The sequence below is a fragment of the Ictidomys tridecemlineatus genome, chromosome 9 (assembly GCF_052094955.1).
Source record: "Ictidomys tridecemlineatus isolate mIctTri1 chromosome 9, mIctTri1.hap1, whole genome shotgun sequence".
In the NCBI taxonomy this organism is placed as follows: Eukaryota; Metazoa; Chordata; class Mammalia; order Rodentia; family Sciuridae; genus Ictidomys; species Ictidomys tridecemlineatus.
In genome coordinates, this window is record NC_135485.1 from 50,291,239 (window position 1) to 50,318,733 (window position 27,495).

Here is a 27,495-nt window from a genome sequence, read left to right on the forward strand (position 1 = left end):
GCTATGGGAATGCAGAATTGAGAGTAGTAACATTTTCCTTATGGATTGAGAAAGTTTCAGCAAATCAGGAAATATTCACAGTCAAGGGCAAAGTCAATCTGGATCCTGAAGGATGAATCATATCATACAAACAAGTTGGAAAGAAGAACATGCAAGCATGGAGCCCAGTAAGCGAAAGATATGGAATGGTAGGAAAGACCATAGGGTATTGAGGCAACTGGGAGTAAGAAAAATTACCAGAGCCAAAGGCATTTTGATTTTAAAAGATGGGATTACTAAAGACCTTGTGTGCCATTTTTGTTAGTACTTCCTAAATATTTAGTATTCAATGAAGAAATGAAAGCAGGAATCTCAAAAGCAATAAGAATCCATTAAAGTGTTGTAAACAGGAGAGTATCTTGATTGGGTTGCATTTTAAATGAATCAGAGAAGAAAAATAGTGGAAACTAGGAGACTGTTTTTGAGATTCTATAAGAGAATTGCCATTGTAATGGTGCAGGAGTACAATGATGTTAGAAATTGCAGACAGGTCTAACTGGCTAATAATGTTTAAACATTTCTGCATTTTGTAGTTTGATTTGACAGGGAAGATAATTTTATTCTTGATGCATTCAGGAATAATTTTGCTTATAAATCAGCAGACCAAGCAACTTAGAGTCTTTTTTTTTAAAAAAAATGGCTCATTTCTTATAAAATAAGAAAAACATAATTAACCAGATTCTTATTTTACAAAAGTTATTTTGTCCTTACAGTTTTCTGGAGGCATTCTTTATTCTTTCCCATAAAATTTCACAGCCATGGGCTGGGGCTGGGGCTCAGTGGTAGAGCACTTGCCTAGCATGTGTGAGGCACTGTGTTTGATTCACAGCACCACATAAAAATATATAAAATAAAGGTCCATCAACAACTAAAAAATATTTTAAAATTTCACAGCCATAAAGCCAATGATTACTTTTCTCATAGTCCAATCACTGATGATATCTAGCATTCTATCTTCTTCTGCTTTTATCTCTTCATCTCTCACTTCTCATGCCTCTTTTTACTTCTTCCCCATATTACATCAGCTGGTAGCTACCAGCTGATGTAATATGGGGAGAATTTGATCACTTATCAAATCAGGTTTTATGTGTCATTCAACTCATTTTCTTCATATACTAAAACTAAAAAGTAGTTATAATTTTGTCCTTATGAAATCCAATTTGACTTACTATTTTATTATTTGAAGTTTTAGGTAACAAGAAAGCAGGTCTAGACATATTATTAAAACAGGGCAGTAATTGTGACTCTTCAATTTCCAGCATATTTTTCAAATTTCTTTTATTTTGATAATGCGTCTGAATACTCTTCTCTGATTTACTGATAATCAGTATGTATGGTCCCAACTCAATTTACAGACAATTTGGATTCCCCATATCTAAAGCTGCCAATTCAGTGGAACCCATAGAAGTGGGGAAAAAATATATAGTCTTTCCATTAGCAAAGGAGGATTCATTCCCACTGAAGATTTCAGGATTGCTCTAATCTCAGGGAATAAGCTGGTTAAACTGGGCCCATGCCGTCCTAAATTTAGAGTAGTTCTGAAATGCTGAGGATTAAATAGACAAAGGTAGAAATTGTCAGAACCTCTGTAAGACAAATCAAAATTCCTTCTAACATTCCCTTCTCCCATTTTTCCCTGTGCTGTGCTGGGCCAAATAGTACATCTCCAGGACCATTTTTCACATGAAACTATTGAATTCTTATTTGCCCCAGTGTAGCTCTTTGAATCTTATTAAATATCATAGTATTAGTGATTCACAGCTCAGAAAGCATAAAATAATTGTAAGTTTGGAAATTTACAGCTCTCTGTACTGGCTTTTCCTCCCAAATACTGGTAATCCACATACTCAAAATACCTAGGGATACAAATGTGAAAATTTCTGTGTTCCCATAATATAAGGATTTTAGTGAACCTGAAGAATGGGCATGGTGTAAGGAAAATCATGTTGTATTATTTTTAAATTTAAGCAATGTTTGGCCCTGAAATATTTAACCAATGGAATCAGCACTAATATTATTATCCTATGGAGTAATTTTTAATGAAGTAGAGTTTATTTATGCCATGTCTTTTGAAAATAAACAACCACGATGAAAAATGTGGAAAATACAAATGTGTCCTTGATGTCTCCCCTAAAGCCCATGATCTCTATGCCTATTTCTTTCATCCTCAGGTGATGTTAATCTTCTGTTTATTTTCCTGTTATAAATCTAAGTACATGTTGTTTACTCAGAGACTGCCCTCTAAAATTTGATCTATGACTATTCTTTCTTACTTCACAAAATGTAAAGGGAAAATGTGGGGGGTGGGGTGGGTGGGGAATTGTGTGTCTCCTGTTGGTGGTAGTATTTTGCAGTTAAAAAAGCAAGTGAGGACTTCCTCTCTGAAGAGTTGCCTTTTCCTCTCACGCAAGGGAGATTTCATTTTGTTTGAGACTGGATACAGTTGAAACCAAACCACACACCACAGAGGGTATGATGGCTAAGAAGCCCCCGAAACCAGCCCCTCGCAGGATCTTCCAGGAAAGATTAAAGATTACTGCTCTACCCATGTACTTTGAAGGATTTTTGTCAGTCAAGCGGGCAGCATACCAGGTAAATGTACAGATGATAATGGTAAACATGAAACTTCAGTTTAAATATAAAAGTCATCTCATGGTGATGTGATGTGTTAAAGTGTCCTTGTTTCTATTTGAATTATTCCCTCTTTTTGTCCTTGAACTCAGAAAATTGGTTCTAATTTTGCATAATTTAAATACAATGTATAGCTTTCATATGCATATGTGTGTATAATGTATATAATACTGTTTCTAGTATTAGGCCACTAATACAATAGTCAGTGCCCGAATTTAGAGCAAAAATGTTCATTTAAACATCACAGAAGATATCAGCTTTGAAGATAGTTTCTTTATATTTTCTCCATGATTTACTACTATGCTTCAATGATGAATTAATGATATTTTGATTAAAATTAAACTTTCTACTCCTATTATTCTCAGTTATATTGAAGTTTATAATGATCAAATTAAGTGATAAACCTTTTTGAAATGATAAAATTGATACTGTTTAATATGGTTATACATTCTAAAAACACTATTCAACATAGTGACTTTAAAAGATAATATTTAGAGTGCTAATATGAATAGTAAGCTATAAAAATATTTTTTTCAAAGCAAAATATTAACAAAGCACTTCATATTTTTAAAATATAAAAATTAAAACATATTAGTTAAAATAATTTCCTTTAAAATAATAATTGTGGTTAACTTAAAATAATAAGGTAAATAAATATGAAATTGCCTGTTACTAAAAAAAGAATGAAATAATTAACTTAGGCCAAATACTATAAAATTTTTGTATTGGCTGAAATTGGAAAAACTTTAAATGTCTTCAGAGATGTCACTAAGAAATGTTCAGTGATGATATGAAGATATATTTTTGAGGCTTCATTAATTCTTATGGAAAACTTATATATATGAAAATATCTCTAATGAGACATTGATATTTCCCACATATATAAAAAATGAGAATCTTTAGGCTAAACTTTCTTCATTGAAAGATATAGCCTTCAAAATTAATTTTTAAAAATATGTAAGTATCTATAGCTAAACATGTATACCTAGATATTAATTATTGATTGATGTTTATAGATGATTCAGATTATACTGGTATTCATGAGTTCTTATCAGAAACTAAATCAAGACTGTGACCAGAAGGTCTCTATAGGCTGAATGTAAGTTTGTTTTGTCTTTAGGTTTGTGACTGTGATTGCCTATTGTTATTTGTAACCTTACTTTTCCTCCAAGACTGCTTTTTCACTCAATTCAGTGTCTTTAAACTTGCCTCTTCCCCCTTTTAATAAATTCTCCTTAATCCTTTCCATGAGTTTTTGGTATTGCTTGCTAGTTAAACTCCCTTTTTTCCCTGATTAAATCTACCCAATTAATATCATTTTCTCCCATTTTTCCCTGATTAAATCTACCCAATTAATATCATTTTCTTGTGACTGGATATGTCTGTAATTTTTCTCAGGAGCACAAATGAATGTCTGCTTTTACATTCAGAGGGAACTCAATGAACCTCAGCTGGCTATTATTGATGTTAGATATTCTAGCTATGTACAATTAAATGAATGGGTCTTTAAAAAATTAACAATGGTAAACTTTGAGTTCAGGGGTTCTCTTGCTTTTCTTTCTTTCAAGAATCATTTAGTTTTGAAGTTAGATTTAATCTTAGAAGACAGTTAAGTTCCCTAAACAATATACCAACATTCCCATCTCCTTCTGCACTCTCCCTCAACCCCATTCTAGTTCTGAAATACAAAATATCCTTGACCAATACAAAATATTGCAAAGGCTTACCAACAGGGCAGAATGTGAAAGCCTTAATTTTTTAAAAAGTAGTATGATAAGCCAAATAAAGCAAATCAACTCCCACAAAAAAATTGATTTTTTTGTTATTATTATGAAGATAAAAAAGTACAAAACACCTATTAAAAATGTAAATGATGAAGTAATGCTCTTCTTCATTTTTGTTGTTAAAGTGATCAACATTTACTGAGTACTTGCTATATCTCAAGTCCTATGTTTTTATTTACCTCATTATCTCATGCAGCTCTTCAGTACCCTGTGAAACAATAGCAAGAAGCTGGTTTCATTATTTCTATTCTTGGTCCCTTAAAGGTGAACTCTAACTAGGGAGGCATAATAATAATTATTATTCAGTATGTTTTAATATGTTTACAAACCTGTACAGCTATCACCACTGTTTCCAGAACATTTTAATCATTCCAAAACAAATCTCCATGAGCAGTCATCCCAAGTTTTACATTTTTAGACCTGCTCATTGGGATTTTCCTCTCTCAAGTTTGAAACCAATTAGAACCAGGAATCACACAAATTAAGATCTATTACTTATCTTTATTATTGATTAAAGTCTATCAATATGTGATTTTGATTTAAGGCTGTTTATCCAAGGTTTAGGTAGTCTTGAACTACCTCAAGTCATGACTCAGTTTGAGAGGCATAAACCTTCACTTCTTAGAGGTCCTTTGCCTCCAGCAAGGAATGGAACAGAATACCCAATGTCTCCTGATGGATTGAGCTGAGGAAGGACAGGAAGGGGCTGAGCTGAGCATGCTGCCTCCTCAACTCACCAATCCTACTCTCTTCAGAGGAGATAATCCATTCTGGCAGTATTCAATAATGCAGTGTAGGTTGGAGAGTATAGGCAGCAGAATTGCCAGGCAAAGGGCAATGCACTTTGCATACTATATGAAAAGAATAAAGAAAAACTTCTAATGGGATTGAAATTAAGATTTGTTCTCTCAGCCAGGTATGGCAGGCTATCCCTGTAACCCCAGCAACTTGTGAGGTTGAGGCAAGAGGATTACAAATTTGAGGTCAGCCTGGGCAACTTAGTGAGACCCATCTTAAAATAAAAATCATAAAAAAAATGGAGATGTAGCTCAGTAGTAGAGTGCCCCTGGGTTCAATCTCCTATACCAAAGGGGTAGGGTAAGAGAGAGAAAGAGAGAAAGAGAGAGATTGATTTGTCCTTTTGTGTTATTAAACTGCTTGACTCTATCAACTATATACATTGGGGATCTGGATTTCAGACAAGATGAAGAACCTCTTTGTGGGGCTGGGGTTGTAGCTTAGTGGTTGAGCGCTTGCCTCTCATGCATGAGGCACTGGGTTTGATCCTCAGCACCACATAAAATAAATAAATAAAACAAAGATATTGTGTCCACCTACAACTAAAAAGAAATTAACAACAACAACAAAAGAACCTCTTTGCCTGATTTTGTAATTGCACCAATGAGGACTATATTTTGACAGATCCCTGAATCATATATATTTTTGAATTGTTCTTTTTCTATGGTGACTTTTTCTTGTTTAAGTAGCATCTGCTGGTGTATAACACTTTTTTAGCCAGCTCTTAATTAGAGATGTAAATTAGAGTGAAATGACCACAGAACTTGGACAAAGATACCTTGTCCCAAGATTCATTTCTGTGCCTGGGGTGGACTGCTGCAGTAATATTAGTGATGTGTTTAAGCTTCACTATATCCACATCCCGTTGAAATTTGACTTTCCTTTTCTCCCTCAAAGTGTTTGAGCCTATTTTTCCATCCTTTGCCTCTGGAATGGGTCAGATGACATACTTTGGTAAATGTGATGAAAGCAGAAGCTTAGAATATGCTTCTGAATTCTTGCCTCTCTTACTCCTCGGAATCCTTCTGCCAGCATGTGAACAAATCTGGACTAGCTGACTGGAGGATGAGAGATCATAAGAATTAACCTGTTTCAGCCTTCTCCACTAGTTCTACATTCACAACTCAGACCTATACAGGTAAATGAGGCCACTCTAGACCATTTAGCCACAGCCACATACATCCAGATCAGAAAAGCAATTAGCCAGCCACAGAATGGTGAGAAATAGAAAACATTTGCTGTTTTAGTTCAGTAAGTGCACTTGGGTATTGGTTTGTTTGGTAGGATGGTTTGTTTTATAGAAAAAAATAATTATAAAGCCTCTTATTAAAAGGTGAAACTAGTTCTATCAAGAACACAAGAAAATATGATGGTTGTAAAACAAAATTATTATTTTATTATTATCTAATCTTGGGAGCTAGGAAAAAAGCAAGATGAGGTTGTAGAGTTTCTATTATTTGAGAAAATGAATGCATAAATTCTGAAGAGGTGACAAATGTTGTCCTAGGTCAAAATAAGAATAAATGATATGTCAATATGGAAAGGGTAAAAATATTAGAGTAAAAAGTATCTTCACATTTAGGAAAAAATGAAGAAAATTATTTCTGTGGCTTTCTTACCTCTATCCTCAACATGTGAGCCATAATGACTCATCAAATTGCAAAAATTCAACTTACTATATCCTAAAAGATGCCAGGTGCAGTGGCACACTTTTATAATCCCAGCAGCTCAGGAGACTGAGGCAGGAGGGATAGCAGGTTCAAAGCCACCCTCAGCAAAAATGAGTCCCTAAGCAACACAATGAGACCCTGTCTCTAAGTAAAATACAAAATAGGGCTGGGAATGTGGCTCAGTGGTTGAGTGCTCCTGAGCACAAAAATAAATAAATAAATAGATAGATAGATAGATAGATAAATCCTAAAAGAAAGGTTGAGCTAGATGTCTATTAAGCCTACTAGAATTCTTAAAAAGATACTTTTGGAAAGAACTAGTTATGGAGGTAAGCTTTTAAATGTAGAAATATTTTATTCTTTATTCTTTAAACTCACTTGTTATTCTTTTATAATATAGTCAATCTACATAATTACTGAAGTAGGCTTTCACTTGAGTTAAATGAGAGTCTGATGATGTTATTGAAATTTTTAAAACTTAAAATATCATATTTCTATAGAATTCATAGTAATGTGAATGTGTTAATAATTAAATAACACATGAATGAAATTTAATCTTCAAAGTTTAATTTTGATGGTATTATTATTTTTGTCATTATCAAAAAAGTTAGATATCATACCCTTGTTCTTTTCTGGGTCCTTAAACAGCACTTTTCATGTGCTTCCACTGAAATTTATAAACAGTCTGAAATCATTGAGAAGAATTTGGAAAATTATCTAAATACAAATCAAACTGTATTCTTACCTCAAATATTATGCTAAACTAAATTTGACAAGAATTTAATCAAGAATGAAATATAAACTTAAGTCATTAAAAATTAGGGTAATCATTTAGGATAAAGAAGAAACTTCACAAACATTTGAGAAATCTAAAAAGAAAATAGTTGAATAGACACTAAAGAAATAATGCCTATGATTTCTTTCCCACAGGAGTATAAACGTTATTGGACAGAGTTGAGAGGAACTACACTTTTCTTTTATACTGACAAGAAAAATACAATAGTAAGTAGTTAAACAAATTCAATTGATTCAATTTTTCTCAATATGCCCATGTCACACAGTCTATTATTTGTTTTGGATTTTCTGCCATCCAAAAATAAAGATGTTGTAGTAAAACCAAGTCAGCTGAAAGAGTTTGAATCTGATGGCTGTAAATTATGATAAATTCAAGGTAAAATTTCCTGGGCAATTCAGAAGGTATTAGCTCGTGTTTTAAACTCAGCATTCTCTTCTTTCTGATCCTGATAATTAGAGCTTAGTTAAAAGGTGGAACTTTTGGGTGTCTGGATATAAATTACTTAATAGCAAGTGAAAGCCTCAATTTCTTCACTTCTTATCTTGCTGTAGCATGCAGTTATAATCTGAAACAAAACAACAAAACAACATATAATGTCACAAATTAATTTTTCTATAAAGACAAAAACATATCCCCAAAAGCATGAGAGCAACACAAGGGATTTATTTGTTTTAATTTCAAATTTTAATTGTATGTTTCATTTATTTCATGAATAAGATATTTTAGTGCAAGTGTTTGCCTACCTTGGAATATTATACTTACAATAAATTTTATGGGCCAGTAACTTATTCAGATATAAACTTATTTAGATATAAGTATTTACATCATGAATACAGTAGCCTGTACTTCTTAGAACATCATTATTAGAGCTGTCATAACCTGATTTAATGAAAGAAACAAAAAGACAGCTGTGTAATGTATCCCACATTTAGGCATTTCAGCCCCATTAGCAGTGAACTAGCTGAAAACTATTAAAAACAAAAACAAAAAAACTTAAAATGGTCATCTTTTACCAGAGCTCTGGATGAACAAGATTTATACAATGGTGTTGTCAGAAACCACAATAAATTGTTGAAAAATGAAGTTCTCTGCTGTGCATTCCAACTTCCCACTGATGTTAGTGAATCAAAAGCTCATCATCTAAAACCTTGTATGATGCACAGTAAATGTGAATGTTAACAGTTCTTGTTCACTTACTACAATGTGGCAAGAGGCAGTACAGCTTGGTGACTGGAGAGCCTGGTGTGCTCAGACATTGCCCATCCTGCCACTGTTAACTGTGAGGTCTTGGGCTACTTACCTAATCTCTCTGTGTCTCGGGGTATCAAAGAGGGAACTGGTAGAAAAATGATGACATCTCAAATTGCACAACGTGAAGAAAATATAATAAAGTTTTAATAAATATTCAAAGCAATGGGCACAGTAAGGACATCACAAAGGATAGTATAGAACCCTGGAGCTAATAATAGTGCCTTATTACCAAGAAAAAGGAGAAAAAGAAAAGAATGAGAGAGATCATACTTGAGAGAGGTAGGATCTTTGGTTGAGGAAACAACCACACAGGGTAAGAAATACCCAACTTCACTCTCCTCCCCCTTCTGATCCCCTGCCAGTGTTCCTCAGTGGTCCAACAGAACAACAAGTCAAAGAATAAGGGAAGTCCTTAATGTCATCCTTAAAGGTCCCTCTCCTGGTATAGAGTTGGGTAGTAAAAGGATAAGTGAATTTAGAGAGGCAAACTACAAAAAGAGTTGTAGAGGAGATAGCCATACTCTCAGTCTTCAAATCACTAAATGTAGGATGAAACATAGTCCATCTCATAAGACTATTAAAAGAATTATGAGATGGGTCATGTAAGAATATAAGCGAATACATGGCAAATAATAAGCATTCAAATTTTATGTACATTATCTATTTATTTCTAACAGCAACTCTCCAGAGTTGGTACATTTTTAATCCCCACTTTATAGATGAGAATATTGAAGGTAAGTTTTAGGAAATTATACAAGATCAGACAGCTAATAAAAGGGGTACAATACAGGTCTTGCTCATGTGCCAGCCTTCTGAACTACTCCGTTATAAAAAGGCTGTTAAAATGAAATGCTGCAGAATTACTCATTTACCAATTTTGATATTCAAAAGAGGATGCAGACTTTTTGGGAAGGTTTTTTTTTTGGGGGGGGTGATTGTCTCAGGAGATAAAACTGGGACAGACCAGGAGAGAATTGTAGGTATTTATTTAGCTTTCAGCAGGGCAGTATTTAAAACTGTCTTCACATGTCTATAGGACTTTAAGTCATATGAAAGAGCCACTGAATTTGTTTAGAGTTATTCTAGAGAAAATGGACAAACACCAATGGCTGGGACTTACCTGGAGGAAAACTGTAGCTAAGTACAACCAAAAGCTTGCTAATAGGCAGAGCTACTTGGGAGACATGAGCTCCCTGTTACTGAAGATGTTCAATCATAGGTTGAAGGACTACTGGCAGGAGACCCTGGATCAGGGTCATGCATCAGGTGGCAGCTACATTAAACAGCTGACCTTTGAGACTCTTTGTGACACTACAATTAAAAACAAAATATGTGACTTCCTTTCTTCTAATCAATGGATCAGCCCACAGCACTCTATCTAACTCTACCACTTCTTCCTTTGTTGCTTCCTCTTTTTTGCTGCAAAACTCACTGAGTTTGATCTAGACTGTTCATCAGGAAAAAAAAAAAACTTTTTTTGTTTAATTTTAAAGTCTGACTTCATTTCTTTGTACCTCTTCTTCTATTTTTAAATCTTCTTTGTTCATTGAACATAAACAGACCAACCCAAATTTATTCTCAACCTCATCAATATAGAGATGGCTCTGGAAAATTTTTATTTTCCTATTTTCATGTCCTACCTGATTCAAAAAATAAAATAACATTTATAAGAATACAGTAAAACAAGTAACATTAAGCATAACTAAGAGAATTAAGATAGTTTAACAAAAACAAACACACACATTAAAAACCCTTACTACAGTTGTTTTTTTCTAATACTAGAAGGCAAAGCTGTCTCATTGAATGTAGATCAGTCCATATAGACCAACTGCTTTGAAGAAATATATATATATTTTCTACTTAGATAAGATAGTGACTTTTTAATGAGATTCTCGTAACTAGTGGCGTGTGGTAAAAGTTGAAAATTGCTTTCTGGAAAAAATGTATGTATGAATATATGTACATAAAAACATAAATGTTATTGATATAAAGATGTATAGCACACAATTAGAACAATGTACAATTCCCTTTGTTATAATTTCCTTTTTAGCAAATTGATTCTTACAGAATGCTTTTTTTGATTTTTGCTGAATCAGCTTCTTCAATGAATTAGTTAATATTTTGTCAACTTTTTCTCATTTATATTGAAATAGCTTCGGCTACAACAAACTTAGAAGTTTCATCTGCATTATTAACATTCTTTCATTTACTTTCTTAAGCCTAGCATGGAGGCCAGAAGTCAGTGGACCTTGGACCAAACCTGCCAAATCTGGCGTTGATTTTATACAGTCTGAGCTATGAATTTGTTTCTTTTACATTTTAAAATTTTGTGAAGAAAAAACAGAAACAAAAACAAGAATATGCAACAGAGACTTTATGCCTAAGTTTTACTATGTGATATTTTACCAAACAAACAAACAAAAGCTGCCCCTGGGACAATTAAGCCCTGAATTGTAAGGAGTTTACCAATTCCAATCCTATAAATATTCCTTCCATGACTGATTTAAACCTATCAGTGTGACCTCACTGAACAAGAAATTGAGAATAAAAGCACAGTAGCACCATGATACAGTATTTACCACACAGAACAAAGACATAAATAACCACAAAAGCATAAAGCATGGTAAAGTGTAGTAATATAATTAGAAAATAATAAATTGAGTTTTAGCTATAATTCTGTTTTAATATAATTACTTATAAATTATATCTTTTTTTTTTAAAGAGAGAGTGAGAGAGGAGAGAGGGGAGAGAGAGAGAATTTTTAATATTTATTTTTTAGTTCTCGGCGGACACAACATCTTTGTTGGTATGTGGTGCTGAGGATTGAACCCGGGCCGCACGCATGCCAGGCAAACGTGCTACCGCTTGAGCCACATCCCCAGCCCATAAATTATATCTATATAATTTAATTTTTTTAAAAAATTAGTTATTGATCAACATTTTATTTATTTATTTTAATGTGCTGCTGAGGATCAAACCCAGTGCCTCATGCATGCAAGGCAAGCACTCTACCACTGAGCCACAACTCCAGCCCTATATAATTTAATTTTTAATAGTGCCTATGTTTAACAACTCACTTGCAAAATTTATGAAAACTTAATAATTTTGCAAACATATATGATTCAGGTCCAACAGACCACCTCATAAGCACTTCCAAATACCCTCTGGGGTTGGGTATCATGTAAATGACTAATCAATTTAAAGTTAAATATTATCTTTTTTCCTGCTACAATATGTATGATCCATGAAATAATGAGATTTTCTTTTATCTTTGTAGTACGTGGACAAACTAGACATAATAGACCTTACATGCCTTACTGACCAAAATTCAACTGAAAAGAATTGTGCAAAATTCACCCTTGTTTTGCCAAAAGAGGAAGTGCAGCTGAAGGTGAGTGAAGAGACAGTCTGTAAAGAGCTGTGATTATAATAGCATTTGCCTCTAAAAACCCAGTAGGTAAAATAAAGAGGAATTAAAAGAGGGGCTAAGTTTATACTTTGTTAATATTTCTTGCCTTTAACCAAGAAGTATACTTTTCTGAACTGGATTTTAGAAGAGAATGTTCATTTATTTAGTATACAAATACAATGAAAGCTTACACTTCTATTCTTTGACAAAGTCAGGGATCCCACCTGGTGTTTTTAAAAAGTTGTTCTTGAATCATCAAAGTGAGCTAATTAATAATAAGCCAACAACTGTAGTAATAACATAAACATAAAAAGAACAACTTGGAATTGAATAAGATGTAATAGGAGATACTGCCAAGAGATTACTGGTTGACCTTGAAATCAATAGTTTTTAAACTATAGCATAATAAGAATTACCTGGATTTAGGAAAGCCAGACCCCATGTAAACCTGAAACCCAGAATCTACATTTTAAGCAAGTTTCCCAGCTGATAAAGTGTTTTACAGCACAGAATGAGTCTGGTGTTGTGTTAGTCAGCTTTTTGTTGCCATGACCAAAAATACCTGACAAGAACAACTTAGAGAAGGAAAAGTGTATTTTGGGCTCACAGTTTCAGAGTTTCAGTCCATGGTCAACCGGCTCCATTGCTCTAGGCTTGATGTGAGCCCATCATGGTGAAAGGAATAGCAGAGGGAAGCTGCTCAGCTCATGGCTGCTGGGAAGGAGAGAGAGAGAGAGAGAGAGAGAGAGAGAGAGAGAGAGAGAGAGAGAGAGAGAGAGAGAAAGTGAAAGTACAGGAAGCCAGGGACATAATATAGTCTATAATCCCCAATGGCACACCCTACTTCCTCCAGCCACACTCTCATCTATCTATAGTTACCATTGAATAGTCCCTTCAAGAAATTTAATCTACTAGATGGATTAATACACTGATGAGGTTGTAGTTCTCATATTTTAATCATTTTACCTCTTAACATTCCTGCATTGCCTAACACATGAACTTTTCAGGGTATACCTCATATCCAAACCATAACAGGTGTCTGCCTTTCATTTTGGGCTGATTTAGGTAGTAGTTGTGTGATTGTAGGAAAGTTATTGAAGCTCTCTACACACTTGTTTTTTCACCCAGAAATATGTTTACTCAGATGTAATCCTCTGACTAGGGACTATTTGAACCATCTTATTAAAATTGTAACATTGTTCCCCTCTTTTATCCACTAGTCACATAAAAACTTAGTTTTGGATTAGTGATGTGGAAATTATGTTGCATGAGTGACTCCATTTTGATTTTTAATCTGGTCTGTAGGGACTCAGTGCAGAAGCCTAGTCAAAACAGTGTCCTCCTATGTTTGTTCAATAATATCAAACAAAATAGTACCTGTGGCATGTGTAGAACAGTAGCTGCCATTATAAGCATTCCAAAAATGTTGGGTGATACTGTTATTATGAGTAGCAGTGGTGGTATTTAAATACCACCAGTAGTGGTATTTAAAGTTAAGAATTCAGTTTCTACATTGGTTGCCCCAAACTTTAAGCTGGTTAATGCTGAATAGCAATGGAGAAAATAAGCAATAATTGATATACTGCAAAAATGAGTTTGCTAATATTTTATTTTTTTGAGCTAAGTATAAATTTGTACAATTTTACTTGTTTAGTAAGCATAGAAGTTAAAGGTTCATAGTTCTTTTTCTGATAAAAGAAAACAGTATTGAAATATTTTATAAGAAACACACATTAGTAGAACTAAAAAAGAAAAATGAGTTATTTCTGCCTTTCAGCTGAATTTAAGTGTTTTAGAAAAATTACAACTGTTTCCTTAAACAATGTACTTTGAAAGAATATGCATTTTGTAAATCTTGCTGTTTTGTTGAATTATGTATCTTGTCACAATATAATCATATGAAAGTCTAAAGTTATTTGAAGTTAAAGAATTAATACTCATAATCACTCATGTGTTTCTTTTGTCTTTGTTTTTTGTCTTCATCTTTAGACAGAAAACACAGAAAGTGGGGAAGAATGGAGAGGCTTCATTCTTACAGTAACAGAGGTGGGAGATCATTACTCTTGATTGATTCATTTATTCAACACATATTTTCTGACCTACTCTGAACCATGTAAGTGGCAAAATATATAGCAATTTAAAAAGACAGACCTAAATCCTTGCACTTGCTCCTGAAAATCACATTTCTATGAGGGGGGTAGAGAGGGAGAAAGAAAATAAACAAGTAAACAAACAGGATCATTACACATTGTGATAATTGTTGCAAAGAAAATAAACCAGTCAATATGCTAGTGACTAACAGGTAGTTAGAGAATCTACTTTTCCTATCTTATCTTTTTGACACAGAGGTTCTTTGTATATTCTGACATTTGTAGCTTACATAGTACTCTCTAAAATAATTTCCAATTCCTTTCTTATTCATTTACAAAATATTTACTGATATGTACTTTATGGATAACAGACAACATAAAAGAGAGACATAAAAATTAAAACTCACCTTTAAACATTTGTTCAGTGAATCTTGAACGGATGGGATGTTTATCTGTTTAATTGGATGGCATCTTGTCAGAGGAAAATAGTAAGATCAAGTATTTAGAGTTAGCAGTTGTAACAAGATAACTACCATTAATTTGAATAAAGCCATATAGCAATTGAACTCAAAACAGGAGATACTTTGATAACCAGGCCCCTCAAAAACACTATGTTCTCTAATACTTTTAAAGGTAATTTAAAAAATCCACATTTATTAGGGTCAGTTAAACACAGATTCTATCCAAAGCTAGTTTCCAAGTAAAACCTTTGGAGTCACATGAAATAAGCACTGCACTTTACACAGATGTTGGATGCTGGTTCTTAGCCAGTAACAGGTAGAGCTTGGAGGTTCATCTGCCATGTAATGAAGTCATGAAAGGTTAGAAAAGTAAACCAGTTTAAGATGAGAAGGACATGTTGACTTGTCAGCATGGGGAAGGAATTCTTGGGGGGAATTGTACTTTCTCCTTCTGTCATGGATATAAGGAAAGACCTGAATGAAGAAAATAAAGAGAGAGGAGGCTCAACAGTAACACAGGTTTATTCAGGACAAACTCAGAGAGGGGGACTCAGTAGAGACTGAGATATACTTGGGGTATGAGTGAATTATTGGGGTTAGGCTTGTGCTAAGGGGCTGTCAGGAAAGGGTCCTTGTGGTCTTCACCTCTATTCTTTGAGGAAGTCACTGTTCCAGGTAGAACTGGGTGTTTTCAGAATTCAAGTCCCAAATAACAATTTACTTTCTTTGCATGACAATAGAGTGTTGTCTGGGGTTTCAATCAGGCTGAATCAGAGTGAGCTTGACTCTTGTTCTAAGATGGAGGATATGTTTCAAAAGGGCATTGCCTGGATCAAGTTCTTCCTAACAAAATGGAAAGGTGTCATCATATTGTTACCGCTGTTGACCGGTGACAAGTCCTTGCTTCCCCAATGTTGAAGAATAACACCAAAGAAGCACGCCGAGGCAAGGTCAGAGTAGAAATTAGAAGTTTATTAAAGGACAGCAGAAAAGACTTCTCCCGGAGGAAGAAGGGGACCCAAGAGGTGGAATCCATGGAAGTGCGGTTGTCTCCCCTTTTTATAGTTTTGGTGATGGAATGTAGGTGGGAAGGCCTGAGGGGTGGGACACAGGTGGGCCAAAGAAGTAATCTGGTCAGGAAGGACTTCTGAGTCAGCACCTTCAAGTTTGCTGGGGGCTGTTCATTAACACTTCTTTGAGGTGGACTTTGGCCTAGAGCCTTTTCGGACTTCATTAACATTCCATGAGTTGTCCTGGACTTCATTAACATTCCATGAGTTGTCCTGCGTTTCCGGAATCATTCTCAGCATGGCCTCCATTTTAGATTTCACTCGGTATTAGACCCCGATTTATCTAACTACACTGACTACCTAACTTTAAATCTGGCTTCAATATGCCACTCTGCTTCTTATGCTGGGGTGCAAGTATTCTAAGAATATGAGCGGAGGCCTCAGGGAGAACGCTAGAAAAACCTTGGTACATCTTCCAATACACTAATTATACTTACTCTTTGAGGTAAGGATATAAACAACATTATTTTTCTATTAAAACATGCACATAAAATAAAATTTATGTAAATTTTAGAGAAGACAAGTTTTCTTGATTTTTGTGCTCTATAAATGTTTTGTGCTATGGTCCCAGATCACCATGATCACCATGTGTAGACAGTCATACACATACATTGTTAGAATTATAGTAGAGAAGTGTGAGAAACACATACCAGCTGAAGAGGTTAGACATGGCTTTTGAGTCAAATAAACAAACACAAGTTGGAGTACAGGTTCCACGGCTTCCTAGCTATGTGACCCTGGACTAGTTATTTAATCTTTTGAAGAATTTTTGTTGTTGTTGTTTTTGTCTTTTTACTTGTAAAGAGGGGACAATCATGTCTTATAACATTGTTGTGTGTATGATGCTTTAGAATAGTAGTAAAAAGTAGCTGAAAGGAAAAAAAATAACATTTAAAATTTAAGGAATAACCATTTTATTAGTTTTTTTAACCCTAATTTTATTTTTTCTAGTTTGGCATATAAAGAAATAGCTTTGCTGGCTATTAAGTAGCTTAGTTACCTAGGGGAATGATCTCTAAATGTTTTTGATTATGTGCCTACTGGTAAATTTTATTTAAATTTCACATTTACAGATTTATATAATAGATAATAAATGAAGCAAAAAAAAAAACAGTATACAAAGTGCAGCTCTGTTTGTTTTCTTTCCATATTCACATGGACTATCTTGCATACCACTGGAAAAGTATGCATTCCCCTCTGGTTATACAGATTATAATCAATTATGGCTGCCTCTACATATAGACTAGCAAGTGTCACATATAGAAAAATATTCTGCCATTCAGACTATACCCCCAAGAGAACACAGCTGGTCATAATGTGGTAGTAAACTGGAGGTACAGATAGACTTCAGGAGGACATATATGGATGAATCAGTCTAAAATATATCTCTAGAAAACATCAAAACCGATAGAATAGTAAAAGTGTTATGCTCAAATTCGGGACCCCCCTAAAGACCACCAGAGACCAAGATCGATGTAAGCAGCAAAGAAGTGTTTATTGCGAGCTAGCTCAGTAGTCCTCCGCCCACACAGCAACAGGTGATGCTAAGAGGCCCGAGCTCAGGGTTTGCAGCAGTTTTATACATTCTTTGGAGAAGGCAGGGACCCCACATACATCATAGCATCTCTTAGCAAATCATCACACATGGCGGGAAAATCAAATAACAACTCTAAAACATGATTAGTGTATCAAGTGGCGGGAAACAATCTGGAAAGAATTATTGGTTAGTTCAAGGGGTTGACGCACTTAAAATTGATCGATTTAAATCGTGAGTATGCTGCAAGGGGGCTACGTGCCAAACTGCAGGGCTTCTAGTTTAGATTCTGGTCACTATACCTAGGTGGGGGCCATCTGGAATTTCAGATATGTGGTTATCTTGGCCTATCTTAGGTGACTACCATCTGCAGCTTTTCCGAGAACTGTTTTTACAGAGCTTTTCTGTAGTATTTTCCTGACTTTAGGACTATAGTAGGTCAGAGGTTAAGTTTAAGAGCAAAATGAGGTCCCAAGCAGAATGAGATTGCTTAGGTGTTTCAAAAGTACCTTAATTGAATATATGAATGAATGTTTGAAACACACCAAAATAGAGACCTCTGATTGCTGATCTTTTGTCATCTACTGGGTAGCTCTACCTCAATTCTATGTTGCATAATAAAATGGAATGTATTCTAATTTGTGCTCTCACTTTCTAATTTGTACTCTTGAACTTTCCTGCATCAATGTACTAGTGATCTTAGAATGAAATTGAGAGGTTGTTACTTAAATTAACTTTTAGTACTAGGTAGATGCAGCTTGCTTTGGGACCAGGTCATAAGGTTGATTTATTGGAAGACAGGTGTCACCCTGCATAGGTTCTAGTTGGTTTAGGGGCAGTTCTAAGACATTCACTCTAGATCAAGTTGTTTTCTCCATGATTCTGTCCATTCTTCTCTGTCAGGTAACTATAGCCCTTAGCATCATAATAGGATATTCTCTACTAAATAAATATGTAACTTAACTGTCTTTCTAATCTGCCTATTATTTAACTGGTTTCAGCTGTCAGTTCCACAACATGTGTCACTTTTACCTGGGCAAGTTATTAGACTGCATGAAGTCCTAGAGAGAGAAAAGAAAAGGAGGATTGAGACACAGCAGGTACCAAACACATCTCTGGAAAAAGAGAAGGAATCAATTGAAGATTATGTGGATGTACTGAACCCTATGCCAGTGTAAGTACACAATGAATTCCAGTTTATTCATTCACTTAAGACTAATTAAAATCTAATTATTAAGTAGAGCTACCTACTTGACCTTATTAAATTTGGGACAATAAAAACTCTTTGAGGATAAGCTGTGTATTTTTGAGTACCTGCCACATTTCCTCTTCTGTTATGTTCAACATATTGCAGAGTTGAACCAATCTTCTTACCACATAGGAAATCCCCTTCTACCCACACCTTTAGACCAAACAGATAAACTTTCCGGAGCTCAGACCTAAATAAAAGTTCCTATGAAGGAGGAAGGAAAAGCTATTTTCACCATACAACAGCCCTCAACAATGAGGCATAGCATTTTTGCCAGAAGGGAGTGGATGAGAGATGCCAGCGAGCCATTGAGATGATAATGGTTAAATTAAACTGCTGTTCAGTTGTATATAGACCCTTGCTGTTTGCCTCAGTGCTACTTTGGAGTTCAGAGGAGGGATTCTGGTTGGGGGTGTTCCTGGAAGGGCCGCATGGGTGGCGTTTGTGGGAGTTCCGGCAATAAAGGAGTTCATGTTTGAACCTACAAGTGCCTCGTGGCGAATCTGTTATTTTGTGCCCAGCCAGACTGCGGCACTCTATAATTGACTTGTCTTCTATCATAAATTATACTGGGGGGCTGGGGATGTGGCTCAAGCGGTAGCGCACTCGCCTGGCATGCGTGTGCCTGGGTTCGATCCTCAGCACCTCATACCAACAAAGATGTTGTGTCCGCCAAGAACTAAAAAATAAAATATTAAAAATTCTCTCTCTCTCTCCTTCTCACTCTCTCTTTAAAAAAAAAAGAATTGACTAAGTGATTGTTTTATTTAAAAAAAATTTTAAAAATAAATTATACTAAATAATTTTAAATACTTGGAATGTGTTCAGCTGACCAATCAGTAAGTAGTCATAAAGCTTGTACTTTAAAAGTACAAGTCATTAAGGAAAGCCGTTTCCAAAGTATGTGTGGTGTTGTTGGGCACAGAACATGCTGAACTGAACATCATCCTCCATTTCTCTTATATTTACTTGAAAAGGTGGTGAGCCCTTTCCTTCTAGAATCTTGGTGTTCTTGTCAGTGAAACCTGTCCTGGTACCATCTTTGACATCAGATTCTAATACATTGTCTATATATACTACTACAATCACTGAAACCCACTAACCATTACTTTTACCAAGAAACTGATGGACTAGCGGTTTAAAAGTCACAGACTGCTTTTTCTTTTTTGCTCAACTAAACAACTAATATGTTAATTACAGATAAATAAAGAGAAATTTAAGATCATTCCCTGTCCTGCTATTCAGAGATATTTGCCATTACTATTTTTGGTATATTGCATATCCAGCCTGATTTTTTTCAATGAATTTGACTATATATTTCACTGATTACAATACACATTATAAAATGGGAAATGCTTTATTTTTTATTTTATGCATAAAAATACCACCAGTGTCATATAAAGATATATTATACCAAAAGGAGTGAGTTCAGAAATAACCTTACTATCAGTTATTTAAAGCAGAGATCAAGGAAGAGAAACATTTAGAGAAGTATTTTGACCTTGAAAGGAAACCACCATAAGATATTATTCCAGATCTTGTTTGTCAACTGAAACTGAGAATATATTGTTAACTGTTGTTTTAGATTGTCAAATGGTAATGGTCAGTATATGCTGATCAGCTATATTAAAAACAAGGGGCTTTGGAAGAATGAAGGAAGGAGGCCTTTGGCATTAGTCTACTCAGAGTGGCATACACTTGTAATAATATATAGTAATAATTATGTAATTGTTACATAATATATAACTAGAAGTTTTAAGAAAATCTAATAACCTAAGCTCTCAAAGGTATTTTGGTAGTATTATTTTTAAGTAATTGTATTTATCAGTGAAAAACAAAGTCTGTTTTCTATCTTACTTCTGTAGATGCTTTTATACAGTTTCCCGGAAAGAAGCCACTGAGATGCTGGAGAAGAATCCTTCCTTGGGAAATATGATCCTGAGGCCTGGTAGTGATAGTAGAAACTACTCCATCACTATCCGACAGGAGATAGAGTATGTTTAATTTTTTTAAATGTGAGAAATTGTTAAAAGCATGACACCACTTTAGAAAGCAAAGTCATATAAATTCAGATCAGTACCTGCTACATGTTTTGCTGGAGCCAAAATATAAACATAAGAATAGGGAGGGAATATCATAAAATATATTCTTTCAACTCAACAAAATATAGTTGTATTCATTCTTTCAAATTAACAAATATTTATTGAGTAACTACAATATGAAAAGTAATTCTCTGAGCACCAAGGAAATAGAAGTGAGAAAAAAAAATCCAGTGAAGCTTCATTCACTTGTCTGTTACTCCATATAAATACTTTTCTTTATATACTTGTCATATGCACTGAATAGATGGCAAGAATGTTAGATGCTAAATCAGATCCTCATTCTGTGTTTGTGTGTGTGTGTGCGCATATGTACATGTATTTTTTCACAAGGAATACCTGTCAACTTTTTTGTGACCTCTTTATGTTTTTTGTTTACTGTAAGTCAATATTTGTTAGCTGATAACATATGCTATAATAACAAGTTATCATAAGCTAAACATTAACATTGGATTTTCAACTCCAATGAATATAGTAGAATATCACAGATGTTTTAGTTCAACATATTTGATTTATAACTTAATTGACTATCTTTTTTTTTTTTTAAAGAGAGAGTGAGAGAGGAGAGAGAGAGTGAGAGAGAGAGAGAGAGAATTTTTAACATTTATTTTTTAGTTCTCGGCGGACACAACATCTTTGTTGGTATGTGGTGCTGAGGATCGAACCCGGGCCGCACGCATGCCAGGCGAGCGCGCTACCGCTTGAGCCACATCCCCAGCCCTTAATTGACTATCTTGAAATAAAAAAAATAAATAAAAAGTTAAGATTGCTGTTAAATGTCAGTGAGCCTAGAACCCCTGAGAAAAAAAGTAGATTTTTCTGTTTCGTGTCTCCTGGTCCAGGAGTTTGACATATTTCAGGGTTTAGGAAATTGAGTAATTTCCCAAAGTATAGAATGTCTTTAACTGACCTTCCATAAAAAATAAGAGAATATAAAACTGAATTAAAATTTATATAGATTTTCTTTTCTTAAAGAAACATAATCTAAATGCTTAAAAGCAAAATTAGGTCATAAAAGAGCAATTTTTTTTCTTCATGTATTCTTTCTTGGTCTAATTGTTTTTGATCCACTTAAAAAATATATATATATTCTGCACAATAGAATATTTTAAGATAGTCTACATCCAACCTTTGCAATTAGCTATGAGAAACAACACTGTTTCCAGTTATGATCAGACAGTGTTTGTATGCTTAGGACATGAACTTAACATCACAGTTTTACTTACATTTGAATTGTATTTAAGCTATATTTCAAAATCATAAGAAATAGTTTGGTAAAGAAGTTCATATCAAAGTTACATAATTTAATTTTAGTATACTCAGATCTAGTTTGAAATGAGCTGATGGTCATAAAATTTATACAAGATTGGATAAAACTAACTCCCACACTCAGTTTATATTTAGAAACCCAGCATTGAGGTAGAATGGTCTTACTAAAACATTATTTATTTCAGTATGTGCTTATTTAGGATTTGGAGGATATTTTAGACATAGAAGTGGCTTAGAAAATTTTAACTCTTGTCACATAAATTCCCTTTGTGAGCCAAATAGATATATTATGTTTAGGATCATTACTTTTGTTCTCTAATGTATCAAACAGACCTTTTAAAATGTCTGAATTTAATATCTTCTATTTAACAGGTTACTTAATTTTTAAAGATAGCAATTATAGAGAATATGTGAACTTTAGCTTAAAGAATTTGGCAGAAATCTAGACTATTATGGAGCACCTGTGCTTCCCACAAACCAATTCATTTTCTTACAGGAAGGTTATAGGAGAAATGTTCAGTCATGCAAGTTAGAAGAGTGTGTCTGGTAAAACATGAGCTGAAAAGAACAAGTTGGTTTACAAAGCAATACTTGAAAGTAAAATGTTTTCCATCTGTTAACAGATCAGCTGTGGGAGGGAAGAGTATTATCATAAATAAACAGAAGTCATTCAAAGCCAAAATACCAGGTGACTCCTCTTTTGGTGGAGAAGACCATCCATCTCTACCCAGCCCAGTGGCAAAAGAATTGATCAGACATAAAGCTATTCTTGCAACAACTTCATGTTCTTGGAATTGTTACAGCTAGGTACCATGCTTGTATTACAGACACTTTGAAAGGCCATTGGCTAATTAAGCAGTAAAAAACATTTAGCCAAAGTTTATTTTTTCTTTTTGGCTAACATTGAGATCAGAAAGTAGGAATACGTACTTATAACCACATTTAAGGCCACACATTTCTTTTTAAAAAAGACTAGTTGCTTAATTTTTTAGGTTATAATCAGGAAAATCTTAAACAGCAAATTTTAATGATCTTGACTTTTTCTCAAGTTTTGGTTCTAAACACTATTGCCATATATGCCTGTAGAAAACTAAAAAAAAAAAAAACCAAAAACAAAAAACAGTATATGAAGGAAAACAAAATTTAAAATGAGCGAAAGCCTGAACGACTTCAATAAAATTTTCCACCTTATTTTTGCTTCACAATCTAGTTTGATTTCTGTCGCTTTTTCTCTCACAGCTTTCCCCTGAATGGTGATAAGATTATGGCTATTATTAACAACAATCATCATCTTCTCCTTACATAACACCATTCATGGATCCTGTATTGAGTGATAGCAAAAACTTCCTTCAGGCATAATAAAAATATTGAGACAGGGATGGGGATAATGTTCAGTGGTAGAGTGCTTGCCTAGCATGCAAGACCCTAGGTTTGATTCCCAGTACCATGGGAACAAAAAACAGATTTAAGAAAAACACTGAGGCAAGACAGTTTTTTCTATGTTTTACAAATGAAGGGATGAACACTCACAGAAACTGCCAAGTTAAAACAATAAAGTGTTGTAAAAAGTAGTTGTAATATACTGAGTGTTTAAATGTATCAGACACTGTACAAAAAGAGCTTTGCAAGCATTAACCCACAATAGTACTGTAGGTAAATCATTACCATCTCCATTTTTTTAATATTTATTTTTTAGTTGTAGTTGAACACAATACCTTTATTCATTTATTTATTTTTATGTGGTGCGGGCCTTGCAGTGCTTGGTGAGTGCTAAGCCACAACCCCAGCCATACCATCTCCATTTTATAGATGAAAAATGAGGACTTACAGAGTGCACATGATAGAACCAGAATTTGAAACAAGTTTTCTATCAATCTTCCAAAAAATGGAAATTGCTTATTTTATAGAACTCAAGAATTCTAACTGAAATTGAAGAGAATTTTCAAAAGTAACAGATTATGAAGATCTTTTCATGGTTGGGGTAAAACTAAAGTCAGAGTCAATCACCCTAAAAGGGTGCATGTAAGATTCTCTGTCCAAAAATGTTTCTTTCACTAGTCTGTAACTGATACCTGAAGTATCAGCATTAAGGAAGGAGAAAGTTTGGTTAGATTTTATCCCATGTTATGAAAGTAATACATTGGAATTAATTTATTATAATTATTATTTTTCAATATGGTATTTAGTTGACAGTTGGATTTAATGGTATATTAGGAAAGTCCCCTGATTAGAAGGCTTCTTTATACTTCAGTCGTAGAGAAGTATGAAATAGAAATGGACAAAGAAGTAATTTAAAATTTTTTTTTTGTCTTAGTTGTAGTTGGACACAATATCTTTTATTTTATTTTATTTATTTTTTTTATGTGGTGCTGAGGATTGAACTCAGCACCTTGTACATACTAAGCGAGTGCTCTACCCTTGAGCCACAACCCCAGCCCCTAAAGAACTAATTTTTTTTTTTAAAGGTGAAAAGGCCATGTAGACCAGATTAATCTGATGAACTATTTTGCTTTAGACAGCTTCTGAACATAGGACAAATGTTGAATTAGTTTGTCATTTAAACAAATAACATCATCATAAATGCTGTTGATTTTTGAACAATAGAAAAAGTTTTGGTTCTAAACACTATTGCCATATGAATCAAAGGAATTCAAGACAAACATACTATTATTATTCAAAAATAACTGGCATGGACACTGACTTCTGTTTTCTGTATAAATTTGTTTAGTTCTAGATAGCAGCAGAATATGTGCTTCTAAGCTTTTTAAAATTCAGTTTCATAAATATTTATTATGTCCTAATTCTGTAATACAAAGATGAATAAAATGTATATTTTGTTCTTCAGCAGTTCATAATGAATAAAATACCATGAATTTAGGGGGACATATAATTTAGAGTGTTATTTGACAATAGAAAAGAAAAGGTTTCGATTCATCTGCTATACATTTCCTTTCTCTAAGACTGCTCTGGAGTTAGTAGATATCCAGGTGGTATTTGAGTTACGATGAATAAGGGATATGGAGGGCTCTCTGGTTAAATTAATGATGAGGCAGAGGAGAAAGCAATTTGCTTTCAATAATTTTTTTTTTTACTTCTTTAAAAAAGAGTTCTGTATATACCTACATAAAATTTTATAACGTCTACTTTGTGGCTTACTGACATTTAAAAATTTTTTTTCTACCTGAATGATTTTTAGTTCTTGAATTCTTTTTCCCTTTTATTCTTTCTCATTCACTTACTCAGTGAGCTAGATTTCCTGTATCTATTATGTGTTGCCTCCCAAAAGAGATGCAGTAAATCAGCTTAAAAAAATAAACAACCCAGCAGGGATGGGATGGTTCCCCTACCCCCACCCCACTCCACTATAGTCATGGGCACATAGGTTTAGTAGATAGGTCATATTTTATATTCACTTGAGTTTGCATTGGCTCAGTCATATAATCAAATGGAGATTAACCATTTGTTTCATTTTAGCATGCCAAGAATCAAGCACTACAAAGTGATGAGCATAGGGAAAAACTACACTATTGAACTGGAAAAACCTGTAAGTAGATATTTCTTTGCTATTGATGAACTTTTCCCTGATTCCTCCCAAACTTATCTTTATAGAATATAAAGAATGGAAAAGCAGATTTTTCCCCCCCTTGGGGATATAGTGGCAAAAAAATAGGCAAGATAAGGAGGCTTGCAGGTGGAAGATATTTAGGGTGAGAAGTGAGATGCAAGGACAGATGATAAAAGTAAAGTAGAAGATAATCTGCTTCTAAAAATTCCACTGTTTTCTTGTGAATTTCTTATCAATATAATTGTTTCAGGGAGAGAAAATATTTTTATTAAGCATCTATTTTACATATAAGCATTAAAATGTGCTATGGGAAGAAATCTGCAAATGACTAGTCTTCTAAAATTTGCAATGCAAAAGTTCAGAAATTCCCTCTTAATAGCAACATACCAGTGAAGAAAGGGTTTCTTCCTTGTCTTCAACCTTTCTCCCATGCTAGCTGACTTATCATGTGGCTAAAGATATCAAATCTTAACTACCTGATACCATGTTGGGCATAGAGCTAATTTACATATACAATTTAATCTTTTTCATTTGTTTGAAGTAGATATTATAATACCTCTCATTCAGGTGAGAAAATTTATTTACACTCGTCTCAACTGATGAAAATGTGGTGGTGTATCCTATGTTCTAGTATGCTAATACAAAGTTATACAGCTGTTTTAGGCTGTAAGAAAGGAAAGATGATCCCGGAAAAATGTCTCTGAATAGCACTTAAATGGAATTGGTAAATCTTAAAAGAATTTCTTTGTTTCTCTAGGCCCACTGTGTTGATCGAACAGAAAAAGGATAGTGTGATCGAATTTTTTATACTTCACCCATAACGGTTATAGAACAAGGCAGCTGCTGACTCCTGTAACTTGACTTGCTTATATCTTCACCATAAATGCCTCCCAGTGCCTCTCATGTCTCAGATCCATGCCTTCTAAGCTTTAAAACAAGTTCTAACTAAGGAGGCAGAGAACTTGTTGCTACAGGATCATCCAAATAATCAAGTGATTACAAGTTATGGTCAAGGAAGAATAATGTAACTGGTACATCTTTGTAACTGGTGGACTGGTACTCGTTTCTGTCATTAGTCTCTACAGCTGCTTTCCTCTTTCACTCTCCCCAACCCTGTCTGTCACTCAACCAAATTACATTTTGATGAATTTTTTTCCTCTTCAAGGTTACCTGGGATATTCACATTTAAGCAGACTTCACCAGATGTGTGACCAACAAAATTTTTGTTGGGGGTAAAGCTACATTTCAGATACTCCTAGATCAGTAAATTATCCTGACACAATGAGATATTAAAATGCTTAAATTCTCTGGCTTTAAGTATTCTTTAGTTTCAAGAAGAGAAAACTAAGTATGCCTAATTTAGACCAAAGTGAATTTATTACAAGAATATAGAATGTTGTTTTGATAAACATTCTGAAGGCTAGGAAATCCTCAGGGACTGACTAGGAATTAGTTACTTGTACTAATAACCATTTTATTAGAAAGCTGCTATTCTTTTTTGTTCCTCTACTCAAGTTCAAATTTCTGGCCTAACTTCAGTAATTCTGATGTCTTAATTGAAGAATAGCAAGGTAGCTAATTATTGTCCACCAGACTGTACTCAATAGGTAAGGGGTAATTCCTCAACAGAGAACTGCAACATGCTTATTAAAAAGGAGAAATAAGACACAGGGGTAAGGAAAACTACGGTCAGTCAGTAAGCTACCGAAGTAAATTACTGACATGATTTTCAGGAAATACACAAGAATCCTCATTAAATTACAGTTGAGCATATCTTACT

General features: G+C 34.2%; 2 protein-coding genes across 8 annotated transcripts in view; one reads left to right on the forward strand and one right to left on the reverse strand.

Annotated features, from left to right (window-relative positions):
* Window positions 1-2,379: 2,379 nt before the first annotated feature.
* Stap1 (signal transducing adaptor family member 1) overlaps window positions 2,380-27,495 on the forward strand; it is a 36,496-nt gene continuing 11,380 nt past the window's right edge. Inside the window, exons 1-7 of the mRNA XM_021730660.3 lie at window positions 2,380-2,631; window positions 7,853-7,924; window positions 12,247-12,360; window positions 14,368-14,424; window positions 18,535-18,707; window positions 20,648-20,776; window positions 25,625-25,694. Of these exons, the coding sequence (XP_021586335.2) occupies window positions 2,512-2,631; window positions 7,853-7,924; window positions 12,247-12,360; window positions 14,368-14,424; window positions 18,535-18,707; window positions 20,648-20,776; window positions 25,625-25,694 (735 nt within the window). The 5' untranslated portion in view covers window positions 2,380-2,511. The remainder of the gene's footprint in view (window positions 2,632-7,852; window positions 7,925-12,246; window positions 12,361-14,367; window positions 14,425-18,534; window positions 18,708-20,647; window positions 20,777-25,624; window positions 25,695-27,495) is intronic.
* The window catches only part of Uba6 (ubiquitin like modifier activating enzyme 6), a 127,639-nt gene continuing 107,611 nt past the window's right edge, over window positions 7,468-27,495 (reverse strand). The window contains exons 35-37 of one of the 7 annotated variants that reach the window (XR_013425792.1): window positions 14,876-14,939; window positions 14,530-14,564; window positions 7,468-13,089 (exon numbers count right to left, since the gene is read on the reverse strand). The gene's annotated coding sequence lies outside the window, so the exon portion shown is untranslated. Of the gene's footprint in view, window positions 14,565-14,875; window positions 14,940-15,994; window positions 16,869-27,495 lie in introns of those variants that run through there. The other 6 variants (XR_013425794.1, XR_013425795.1, XR_013425796.1 and 3 more) reach the window with 6 other exon arrangements.